Source organism: Sinocyclocheilus rhinocerous, unplaced genomic scaffold (genome assembly GCF_001515625.1).
Source record: "Sinocyclocheilus rhinocerous isolate Xijiao unplaced genomic scaffold, SAMN03320098_v1.1 scaffold2109, whole genome shotgun sequence".
NCBI lineage: Eukaryota > Metazoa > Chordata > Actinopteri > Cypriniformes > Cyprinidae > Sinocyclocheilus > Sinocyclocheilus rhinocerous.
The window spans coordinates 238,504-251,686 of NW_015657975.1; the positions used below are offsets into that span (position 1 = coordinate 238,504).

The window sequence follows — 13,183 nt, forward strand, 5'->3', positions numbered from 1 at the left end:
CTTTTATTTTGAATGCGATTAATCGACAATGTCAAACTTTGACTATCCAACAATTTTTTTAACTCTAAATGACTCTAAGACTGAGATTATAATTTTTGGTCCATCTGATAAATCTGAGTTTAATAATTCCACCCTGGGCAATCTGTCTGTTTTTAATTCAAGTTGTGTATGTAACCTTGGTGTTCTCATTGATAGTCGGCTAACATTAGATAAACATGTATCCTCCGTCACTGCCTCTAGTTTTTTCCAGCTTCGTTCACTTTCTAAAATAAAACATTTTCTGTCTGAAAAGTCTCTTGAGACAGTTATCCATGCTTTTATAACTTCATGTTTGGATTATTGCAATTCTCTTTTTTACGGTATATCCATGTCTCAGGTAGCTCGACTTCAACTGGTTCAAAATGCTGTAGCTAAATTTCTTAGAAATGGTCACAAAAATGACCATGCCACCCCCGTTTTGCGAGCTCTCCATTGACTTCCAGTCCACTTCAGGATTGACTTCAAAATTCTTCTATTTGTGTATTTATTATTATTATTTTTTTCATTCATTCATTTTTAATTTTAGGCACCTTTCATGACACTCAAGGTCACCTTACAAATATCCCTATAACATCATCGATCAACAACAACATCAAACCAGACAGACAATAAAAATACAATAAAACACTAAAAATAAAACTAACAAACATAACTAAAAGCCCTGGACCCCATACTTCTCAGACGGACACGTGGTTGAACTAGAGAGATTGAAGAAGAAGATCTAAGAATACGTACAGGAGTGCAAATTTAAAGAAGATCAGTGAGATATAATGGAGCTAAATTATTAAGGGCCTCATACGTAAGAAGCAGGATTTTGAAATCAATTCGATATTTAAGCCAGTGTAAGAACAGGAGAAATGTGCTCTATGAAAGGAGTTCAAGAAATAATTTGTGCAGCTGAATTCTGGACCAGCTGTAGTTTATGTAAGGCTTTAGAAGGAAGACCATATAGAATAGAGTTGCAGTAATCAATACGTGATGTAACCAAAGCATGTACAAGAGTAGTAGTGCTGTCAAAAATGGACGAAGACGCTTTATGTTACGTATATGAAAGTTGGCCGAATGCATAATATTATTAATATGGTTTTCGAAAGATAAGTTGCTATCGAGGACAACACCCAGACTCTTTACCTGAGAGGATGGAAAAACTGTTGACTTACCAATAGTCACAGAAAAATTACCAGATTTTACAAAATTAGACTTTGTACCTACAAGAAGAATTTCAGTTTTATCACTATTACGTTTAAGGAAATCAGATGAAAACCAATTTTGTATTTCAGCTAAACAGCTCAACAGAGAAGGAGGAGGAAATACTGAATTAGGCATGGAAGACATATAGAGCAGGGTGTTGTCAGCATAGCAATGGAAATAAATTCCAAACTTCCTAAAAATTTGTCCAAGTGGCAGTAAATAAATAATGAATAGAAGAGGCCCCAGGACTGAGCCTTGGGGAACACTATCAGTGGCATGCAATAACTCAGATCTGAAGTTTTTAAGTTGTACAAACTGAGTGCGACCAGAAAGATATGATCGAAACCAAGACAGACAGGTGCCTGTAAATCCCAGGGAGACAAGCCTGTCTAAGAGGATCTTATGTGAGATCGTATCAAATGCAGCACTCAGATCGAGCAAAATAAGTATAGTCAGCTGTCCAGAGTCCGCTGCCATAAGCAAATCATTAGTGATTTTAACAAGTGCAGTCTCCATACTATGCAGTGGATGGAAGCCAGATTGAAATTTTTCAAACAAATTATTGTCAGAAAGATCATTTGAAACCTGAGTTGCAACTATCTTTTCTTGTATTTTAGAAATAAATGGTAAATTTGAAATAGGACGAAAATTGTCAAAATTAGTTGGATCTGCTCCTGGTTTTTTAAGTATAGGGGTTATTATAGCAGTTTTAAGTGATAAAGGAACAAAACCAGAAGACAGTGAAGAATGAAAAATCTCAGTAATTAAAGAGGACAGAGAAGATAAGTGTGTTGGAAGAGGATCCAGCTGACAGGTAGTGGATTTAGAGATCTGAATGGTGCAGGTTACCTCATCAACAGTATAGACTAAAATTAGAGAAAGTGGACAGAGAAAGTTTAGGAAAGAAGGGATCTAAACAGCCGCAGCCAACATTATATGCAGGTATCTGCTTATGAATACTTCTAATTTTTGTATTAAAATAATCCATAAAAGAATTACATACAGTAGTAGAATACAAGTGTGATGGTAGAGATTTAGTAAACTGCATGAGTTTATTAACAGTAGAGAAAAGCATTCTAGTATTCCCTTCACTTGCGCTAAATAAATTGTAAATGTAAAAATTTTGAAATTCCGATTTAGCCATAGTGATAGCTTCCTTATAGCTTAGCATATGCAGAGCATACAATTCTTTATGCTCAGTATGACCAGTTCTGTAACCTTAACTTATTGACAATCGCTTGTTCAAAGTTAAACGCAGAGGGGATCGAGTTTATTCGTTGTTAGGTCCTCGACTGTGGAATAGCTTGCCAGTACAACTTAGAATGGCCCCATCTTCACCGGTTTTTAAATCTCTTCTTAAAACTCATTTGTTCTCCTTAGCCATCAACATGTGTTAATTGCTGATTTTGTTTCTGTTTTAAATGTAGTATTTGTGTATTCTGCTCATGTTCATTTTGATTATTTTTTATATTGTATTTTTTTTATATTGTACTTATTACTTTGCTCATGTACAGCACTTTGGCCAGTCTCTAGGCTGTTTTAAAAGTGCTTTAAAAATAACTAAACTAAACTAAACTTGTGTGCCACTACGAATAACTAATTTTGCCCCTAAAAAAGTTTTATCAAAAGTTATTGTATTGGTGACAGCAGTATCAGTAAAGATCACACTTAATATAAAGTATGCGATGTGACGTGTGAAGAAATTTGTTGTTTTCAATCAAGCTGTAATTCTGACAAAATGCAAAATGTATCAAAACATTATTGTTTTTTAATTGTAAATGTATTGTACAAATTGTGTTTTATTTTTTATTTTATTTTAAATAGCCTTAAGACAAATGAGTAAGACATTTCATTCCGAAAATGTGTCCACAGGGACAAAAGTGACTATACTGACCAAATATATATTAGACAGGTGGGGAAAAGAGATTTTAGATGTTGTTCTTACATAAAAGAGCAATCTGTCCAATTTTACAGACAGATTAATCTGCTAAAGAGCCATTTGGTGCTGTTGTGTGTGTAAGTGTTTGGATTACAGATGTATTCCTGTCCAAACAACCTCACCAAACACATTTTGGATCTATATGCTTGTAAATCTGCCATGTTTACAGTGATTTGTCTTATCATTGAACGTATGGTATCATTTACGAGTGTGTAGTTTGCTAATGGATCAGGGATTATGTACTCTAGACACTTAACACAGCTTCCAGATCCAGTGGATTTATATTTAATAACACTTCATCTGTGACTTTACACATAGACTAAAGGCTATTTGCATAGTACAGTATGTATTAAAGGAGCTTAATTTGAAATGACGCAGGATGCAATATTTCTTTAGTTTCTTCATACATCACATCTCATCCCTCTTTTCAAACATGATCTTCATTTACAATGTTATCTTGTTATTAAGCATGCTAACGTTCGATAAAACTTCATTAGGGTAAAAACTGTTGTATGTGGTGGAAAAGATACTTCAACAAAGGCATGACTGAGAGCTGTAATTTGTGTAAAAATCTATAATTATTTTCACATAAATATTGAAATGATTCATATTTACTCTCTGTATTTGGATTACTATATCTTTAATATACAACTATTTGTATGAAGAATTTCAATATTTAAGTGTCTATTATTAAATATGTAAAATAATAGTCATAATAATCAAAACGTGGATGTAATCATATTCTGTTTGGACTACAATGTGACATTACTGTAAACGTTGAAAGTGTTAAAAAAAAAAAAGTAGATAAATGTTCCAGATTGCTGTCAATATCCAAAGATGTGCCTGTGTATTTCTTTATTACTGGACAATAACTCATATTTTTCTTTAAACGATTACTCATTTACCATTTATTTGCTTCATTAAATCACATGTGAAAATATTTCTCAATGCAATTCCAAATGTCATTAGACAGGCAAAATAAGGTACATAGTAAGATCTGCATCCATTAAAAAAGAAAAGTTTATTCAAATCATGAACAAAGAATTGTGAAACCATTTTAACAACTGTGAGAAAAATAAGGCATACTCCTCTTGTGGAATGATCACATAAAAGCCCAAAACTCAATTCATCATATCTCGCCACATTGTAAAATCTCTGAGCTGTATGAGCAGAAATAAGTCATTATGGCACAAAATTTCATCTATCCAATCACCATTCAGTTCCATTATATATCTGTCATGTCGTAGTATTCGAATGAGGCTGTTTATCTAGTTTTCCCTTTAAAAGGTGTCATAAAATAATAATTATCCACAAATCAGCATGAAGTCTCTCATCCGTGTTTCTTCCACAGTTTGAGGTTGATGCTGCGCTTGTGCACTACGGTAAGATGAGGGCACTAGAGAGCTAAAAGCACTAACACAGCTTTCAAATAGACTATGACGGTCATTTTTCAGAGCAAGACAGTTTGTAAACCAGGATCATAGGATGTTGCTGGTGTCCAAGTTGGCAAGAGGCAACCGTTAAGTAACTTGGTGATGAACACAGCAGCTTTCCCGTTCGCAGATCTAAAACCTTCAGCTGACCAAAGCAGAAATCCACCATATACCTTTCCAACTGACCTCAAATTCTCAAAGAATAAGTCCCAAATAAAAACGGAAGTGTCAATAGTTATTCATTTCAAAAAAACAATCTTTCTTTCCCATTCTAAAATGAGACTAAAAACTCCTCGGGGTGTCAAACAGGGTATTTTTGTTTGTCATTTATACAGAGAATACATATTTACAGTACACAGACTCTGCTCGGAGCAGGCATCACAGTACAAAACATCTGAATGACCAATCAGATCCTTTTTTCAGGATTAAACAACCAGTCAGGTTTGAAAAAAAAATGGGTGGTAAGTCAAATAATAAAGCTGTACATGCACATGAACTCAACAGAAAAATGTCCACCTGCAAGCCTTTGGACAACACATTTTTCAAGTGTCATTTAATAATATATATATATATATCTCAAGGGAGTAAAAACAAAGAAAACATGGAAATGTTCTTAATGAAAAGTGTTTTAGCTAACTAGCTAGGCAAGGTGAAATTCGATCAAAGTTTAAAACAACTAATCAATACTGTAGAAAAAGAGGGACAATAAACTCAATACACTTAATGTTTGTAAAGTATCTAAACATTTATCGTCATTGTAAATGGGCACAATTGTGTTGGTTCATCTTTTAAAAGATTCATGGACAAATTTCATATAAAAACCAATAAAATACCAAATTTAAAGCATACATGACAACCCAACAACAACCGCATCTTTTTAAACCAGCACCACTGAAGAAAACATCAAATTAAGAGGTGGACACATGATTGCATTTATTTGTGTATGGTCATCGTAAGCCGTCAGCCCACAGGGCTTTATGAAGGGACAGGGCAGCCCATTCCAGAAGTCCATAGGTGCTTCTCAAATCTTGGTCCCGACTGCAATGTTCCTGCGTTCACTCCAACCGCCAACTTGAATAAACCGACAGAGGCATGATTCAAACCACATCTGTGGCCAATTCTGTTCAAAGTCCCGTTTACACTTTTCAGACCTTCAATGTTGCTTCAAGTGAAGAACACTAGTGCTGGTGGCCGATGGACAGCACCAGAGGTATCAGACAGCCTAGAACCAGAGCTCCAACCTCCACTTTGCTCAGTCCCTTCCCTGCGCTGCCTCCGGGCGAGTGGCTGTGGCCGCCCATGCCGCCCACTTCCGGGAGGACGTGCACCGTGGCTACGTACAGGAAGGTGCCGGCGGAAAACAGCATGGCCACGCCGGTGGCGTTGACGTCAGATAGCGCCTCTTTACTGCTCTGGATGGAAGAAGAGGAAAAGTGTTAGATGACGGGTGAATCTAGGACACAGTCGGATTGGTAGAAACTTGTTTTTTGGCAGACATTAAATATTCAGTATTGTTATAGGGATGCTCGTTGACGTCCCAGCGGTAAGATTGCATTGCTTTTCTGCATTTCAGTGATTTTCAGGCTGTCTAAAGAAGCACAATTATGGGGTGTTTCACAGCAGGAGAGCCAGAGGTGAGTGATCTTCACTCTGCCGCCTCAGCCGTTCCCACGGCGATGGGAAGCCTGCGGGACAAATCTGAAAAACACAGCGTGGGTCTCCATGCTTGTTATGTAACCCTGGTAAAGCATCTGAAGTTATTGCTGTGAAGTTATAAAAAGGACACTAAACCTTGTGCCATTATGGGGTAATTAGTAGATGTAACATTATAAAACAAATGTTACAATCCCTACAGGGGAACAAAAAAGGATATATGTCAATTTAGCACACATTTAAATAAATATTGGCAGGGTAGTTTTAGTGTCAAATTAATAATAATAAAAATAGATTACATAAATTAATAAATAAAGGTATTATTGTGTGTATCAGTCTGGTTCCGGAAGACAAAACTCATTTTCTTCATAGAGAGCATATTTTGCAATAGTTTTTTCTTTTTCAATATATTGTCAAAATATCCTTTCTATTGATACAAAATGAAAAGTTCTTTATTGCACCATTCCTTTTCATTTGATTATGCCATTCACAAAGCTTCATGGGATTGTAGCAGTAAACAGGTAAACAAAGGAAAACAGTATTTAACCTTTGTAAAAAAAATAATTCCAGAAGCAACATCGCTGACAGAGTGGGCAGGCACTAATGCACTCTTAAAATATAACATTCTTATTTTTAATATTATTATTATTTATTTTTACTTTACAATTTTTGCAATAAGGTTCTATTTGTCAACTATATAATGCATTAACTAACAGCGAGCAATACATTTGTTACAGTATTTAATTTTTATTAAAAAAAATTTGAATAATATTTAAAAATATTTTATTAAAAAGTATTTAATGTTGGACACAACATTAACTAAGATTAATAAATGCTTTAGAAGGTTTTTTTTTTTCCATTGTTAGTTTGCTAACTAATGCTAATCGAATGGAACCTTGTTGTAAAGTGTTACTTTTTGTAATACTTAAACATACCTGACTGAGTCCTGCGTAGGTGAGCATGGCCAAAACAGGGGCAGCCAAGGCAAAGACTAATAGATGTTTCCGGATACGGTTTCTTTCTAAACCCGCATGCATGAGGAAAGAGACGAGTCCAAAGGCAGCAGGAGCCTGAAATACAAGACATATCAAGCATGCCAGACCTAATCAAATTTAATGAGTATAAAAAATGAATTTAAAATTAGAGTCTACTCTACACAGTTCAAAAAATATATAAGTCAAGCAAAATAAAAGGTACAGTTGTGTTTATTTATAGCCACCAACAATAAATAAAAAGTTTGCACTGGAAACACATCAATTCGTTTTGAAAAGCAGGCCATTGGAAAATAATGGAGATGGAGAAAACAGAAGACGACGATGTAAGGGCAAGTGATATCAATCATAAATCAGTTTATAATTTTCATTTAAAATATTCACAAAATCTGCCCTTTAATTAAAGTACAATAATAGACCAGTATACAAATAATAGAAAAAAAAATATTCCACATTTATTTTTATGTACATTTTACTTCAATTAAAAACAATAAGCAAAGAAACAGCAATTTTTTTTACAGTCCGTTTTGCTCAAATTAATCAAGGGTGCCTATATTAAAGGGGTCATATGATGCAATTTCATTTTTTCCTTTCTCTTTGGAGTGTTACAAGCTCTTGGTGCATAAAGAAGATCTGTAAAGTCAATAATACACAACAGGGTATTAAAAAAAACAGGGTATTAAAAAAAACCTTTCGAAGTTCGGCTACCTGTCTCATTCATATTTGTGTCAAATTACACAAAATATTTTCACTGATATTGTATTACTTTTTTAAAATATACCGAGTCTATGTTTTAAATATTTGGAGAATTTTTTTGGAAACCATCCATTTACATTCAGTCACTCAGCAGGCATTTCTAAACAAATCGATACGAATAAGGAACAGCGCAAATCATTTATCACAAGAGTCAACTATATTCACAGAACAATAACGTAATACACAATGTAGAGCAGAAGTAAATTAACTTAATTAAGATTGACTGTACCTTATGCAACATAATGGCCACAAATACAATGAGCTGGACGCTGGTCTGAGACGTGGACGCAGCTGCTCCAAGAGCAACACCATCAGCTGGAGCACAGAGAGTCGTTCATTTGTTCATTACTTCAAGGTTCATTACTATGTTTTTGACTTTAGGAATTTTGTATTCTACTTCTTTTGTATTCTAATTATATTTTATGTAAATGTACTATACTAATCAGAGGTTTGGAACCGGTAAGATTTTTAAGAAATGTAGGATGCATTAAATTGGGCAAAAGTGATGGTAAATTTATAATTTTACAAAAGCTTCATATTTCAAATAAATTGTTTTTTTTTTTTTTTACTTTCCATTCATCAAAAAATCCTGAAGATAAAAAAAATCTCTGTTTCCACAAAAATATTAGGCAGTACTTTTTTGAACACTGATAATGTTTCTTGAGCACCAAATCAGCATGATTTGTGAATGACTTTCTGAAAGCTTTGCCATCACTTGAATAAATTATATTTGAAACTATATGACAATTAAAAAAAAAACAGTTATTTGAAATTGTAATAAGTTTTCAATGTTTCTGCATTTTTGATCAAATAAATACAGCCTTGGTGAGCTTGACACTTATTTCAAAAGCATTTTAAAAAATCTTACCAACCCTAAATTTTAAAACAGTAGTGTATAAATATGTTAAATGATGTCACTCTAATTAAGATTAATTTGTTCAAAAATCCTTGATGTTTTGTGCCAGAAATAATACAACTAAATTAGAATTTATATAATAAGATCCATTTAATAACATACATTGCTACAAAAGTGTCAGCTACATTTTGTTAGTAGTGTATAGTACAGATATATATATACACAGGTGCATCTCAATAAATTAGAATGTCGTGGAAAAGTTCATTTATTTCAGTAATTCAACTCAAATTGTGAAACTCGTGTATTAAATAAATTCAGTGCACACAGACTGAAGTAGTTTAAGTCTTTGGTTCTTTTACAAAAACAGCCTGACCTAACTATAGTCAATAGTTTAGCTAGTAGTTTTACAAGCTACAGCAGAATGCCTACCACACATGAAAGCATTCCTACAGATAAGCATCTACATATCAGATAAGGATTTAGGAATGAAGAACTTTGCCCAAAGCTATGAAATATTTTGTGCATTGAATAGAAAAGGAATCAATGCATCAACTAGGGCTGTGCAATTAATCACATGCGATTGTCATGCGAATCTCGTCAGTAAAGCCGGTCCTGTGATTAGTAGTAAATCCCCATCACCTGCTTTCAGATGGAGCGGCATGCACTACACAGAGCTGTAGTTCACTGACAATTAGGCAATATCGCGTTCATAATCGCAGATGAATCGCATTCAATTATGAACGCGATATCGCCTAGCTTGTCAGTGAACTACGGCTCTGTGTATTAAATGCCGCTCCATCTGAAAGCAGGTGATGGAGATTTACTACTAATCACGGGACCGGCTTTACTGACGAGATGCGCATTACAATCGCATGCGATTAATTGCACAGCCCTAGCATCAACTGAAGCATAAACTCGAATCTCACCTTCCAGTATTTCCTCATAGAGTGCATGAACTCCCTCTGGAATAATGACAGCCAGCGCAGTGCCACACAACAGCCCGGCTCCCAACACTGTCACCAACTTCAGCTTTTCCTGAAGATAGAAGAGTAGTCACAAACACTTGCATTTAGGTCACAAACACTTGCATTTGGATCACTAAATTATGTATTTAGGTGAGGTTGATATCAGGTTAACGTCATATGCAAAAGTTGGATATCATAAAAATAGGTTTAAAATATATTAATCAAGAGAAGCATGCAGGTACAATCCCAACTCACAGAAATCATAAACTGCTTAAAGACAAAAACTTCATCTGGGTCAAAACCAGGGCCATACGCACCACAGACAGAGCAATATAATGGCTAGGCAGATAAATTAACTAATATTTGGTGATTTTGAGAACAGCATCAGCTTATAAATACCATTAAAAGTCAAGTTTTTTTATTTTTCTAAAACCCTTATGATTTCTGAAGGATTATATGACACTGATGACTGAAGTAATGGCTGCTGAAAATTCAGATTTGCCAACACAGGAATAATGACATTTAGAGTATATTAAAAACAGTTATTTCAAATTGTAATAATATTTCACAATATTGCCATTTTACTGTATTTTTTGGAACAAATAGCCCTGTTGAGCGTAATAAATAGTATTTAAACGGTAGTGTACCTAGTAAAATATTAGTGAATTATTATGTAAAATACATACATACATAAAATTCTGAATTTCAGTGTATGGGTACATTCAACTGCTGATTCAAAACTGAAGAACTTTACCTCAGCGTTTTAAATGCCTCCCACGTTTCTACATTAGTCACTACAAACATGTTTTGATGGCTCATAAACTATACAGCTCGTTTGTCCAGAAAATCAATCTGAACCGCATTTTAAAATCAGTTCCGTGTCAAAAGTTTAAACAAATTCAGCGTAGGTGGCAAGTTAAACAGCAGCGTGTGTCTACAGTATAAACTGACGGTTGATATCACATTCAACATTTAAACTTTTAAGACTATTGAGCAGCTTAAATCAAGGGTGCGCAAACTTTTGGAGATATCCCAGTCCTCAGCACTGCACATGATGGACGACTATCTTCTCATAGTTAGCTTTCTGGAGAGAACTTATCTCTGCAGGAAGGTACATTGAGAAACTCTCAAGGACTGAGCACACCATAAACTATTGTAGACACGTTCAACTCAAGTTAAGGCTCACCTCAGAGAAGTTGACAGCCAGGGGAATTGTTCCAGCCACATAGCAGCCGACTAGCATAGCCAGAGACAGCAGACTGATGGAGCTGAAGTCATCCATTTCAGCTAAAGATACACCGCTGTCTCAGTCTGAGAATCACTTTAGAGTTTAACAGCAGATCCTGTACAATCGACCGATGTCTGGTGCCAGCAGATCCGTCTTAACGTACTTGGATTGGTGTATTAGCTGGTTAGCTAGTCAGTTTGATGCATGTATCCTTACAAATCAGACGATTAAACACGAACACCCACTGCTGATCTGCTGTAAAGTCGGTTTGGAGATCTTGGTACATTGACCTGGTCGATTATCTGAACGCTGTTGCTCAACTTTAATCACACAGAATCACGTCGCGCTTAGCAAAGGCTAACTTAAATCATAACAATCGGTCTGCGATTAAACAAATAAATTAACAGATTTGTGAGTAGTTTTCATAGTCTACTTCTCTGATCTCAGGCTGCGCTTAATGGCATTGTGATCCCTTAACAGGCGACACTGTTTTGTCTCAGAAAACCCATCTAGTTTGTTACCTATTCCGCAGTATCGACCATCACTGATCGCCAACTAACCGAGTGTAATGTTGGCAGTGCGAATAAAGCACTTCCGGGCCACATCGCCGTCAAAACAAAAGCCCCCACCCCCTCTTTAAATTACGCCAAATAACGTCACCAAGACGCTCACCGACAAAATACTTGTAGTGTAGCCAACAAAAATGCTTAAATTCATCCCCAATATTTAAGGTATTTTTAGTGGAATTTGATTGTTTTACATCTTCTCTGAAATTGTTAAAAAACAAAAAGTCATTAACATGTTTAAAATATTATGACATTATTTTCAGTTCCAGTTACTAATTAATGTCACACTTTGTATAACACTATAGCACAGAGCATAGTTATTAGTCTCATGCTATGCTCTGTTTGTTCTATTTTCATTAAAAAAAAAAAAACTTTTACTACAAACCTTAAAAGTATAATAAATAAATAAATAAATAAATAAAATAAAAGTACTTGCTGATAATGTAATATTAAGTACATAAAAGCCAGAGTTTATAATTGTATTTATATTTTTAGTGTACCTTTGATCAGTGAAATATATATTTTTAAAAAGTGCACTCTGTAATCATGCACTGATCTATATAATCTCAGTTACAGATCAGTGTAATCATGTCAAATTAAAAGTTTAATTTTAAAGAACATTTTAAAACAATATGTTTTAAAAATCTTTTGTCATGCTTTGAAGAAGTAGGCTACACTTATTTTGATGTGGTGACTAACATACTAAATCACATGTAAAGTTCTTTATTATCATTTTAAATGTAGTGAGTTAGTATATGATAGTAGCCTACATTTAAAGTTAATATAGAGGCTATTTTAAATATACTGTAAACAAGGGCGCCTTAAGATAACCAAAGGCCCCTGGGCTACAGAATTACAGTAGGCCCCCTGACCCCAGAAAACCTCTTTTTTTTTTTAAGCTTCCTAACAATTATTTGTCAAAATTCGTTTTTTGTGTTGTTAATATGCCAGTTAACATTCACAACACTGTTCTGGTAAAATGTGAACATAAGCAAATATGCAAATTCACTCTTTGCCACAAGGTGGAGCTTTTGGAACAGCAGAATTACATGTCATCAAAACTTTCCTGGCTGAAATGTGAGTTTACAGGTATGATTTAAACACCATAAATCACACAAAATATTAATTCATCATCAGTAGATCAAAACAACATGGCATGTTAGCATAAATGTGGGTTATTTGGTGATCAATTGCTAACTGCGTTTTTATTTGGAAACATGACATGCTCGCGTTTAATTAGTTAAATCACAGCGTATAAAGTTTAATGATCACATTTAAGCAATAGGACAATTCCTATTTTTCATACCCAGATTTAAAATTGAGACTTTGAAGCAGCACTATTTATGGAACACAGATACACACAGATTACAGATAGATTACAAGATTACTACAAGCAAGTTACAGAACTCTCACTGGCTACGTTTACATGCACAATTTTAGGTTCAATCGGATCTGAATTCATTTCGATTGATGAATCTGAATGTAGTGTTTACATGAACGCTAAATAAAGTGATCGGGTTGATGTGCGCGTTTATGTCACAAGCTTCAAAAACATTTTATTTGAC

General features: G+C 34.6%; 1 protein-coding gene across 1 annotated transcript; it reads right to left on the reverse strand.

Moving 5' to 3' along the window:
• Positions 1 to 4,168: 4,168 nt before the first annotated feature.
• On the reverse strand, positions 4,169 to 11,649 carry LOC107721951 (zinc transporter ZIP9-like). Its single transcript, XM_016530179.1, has 5 exons — positions 11,011 to 11,649; positions 9,786 to 9,894; positions 8,233 to 8,330; positions 7,191 to 7,325; positions 4,169 to 6,014 (listed from the first exon to the last, which is right to left on the reverse strand). The coding sequence occupies exons 1-5, from the start codon at positions 11,104 to 11,106 to the stop codon at positions 5,781 to 5,783; spliced, it is 672 nt and encodes a 223-aa protein (XP_016385665.1). The 5' UTR covers positions 11,107 to 11,649; the 3' UTR covers positions 4,169 to 5,780.
• Positions 11,650 to 13,183: the final 1,534 nt, after the last annotated feature.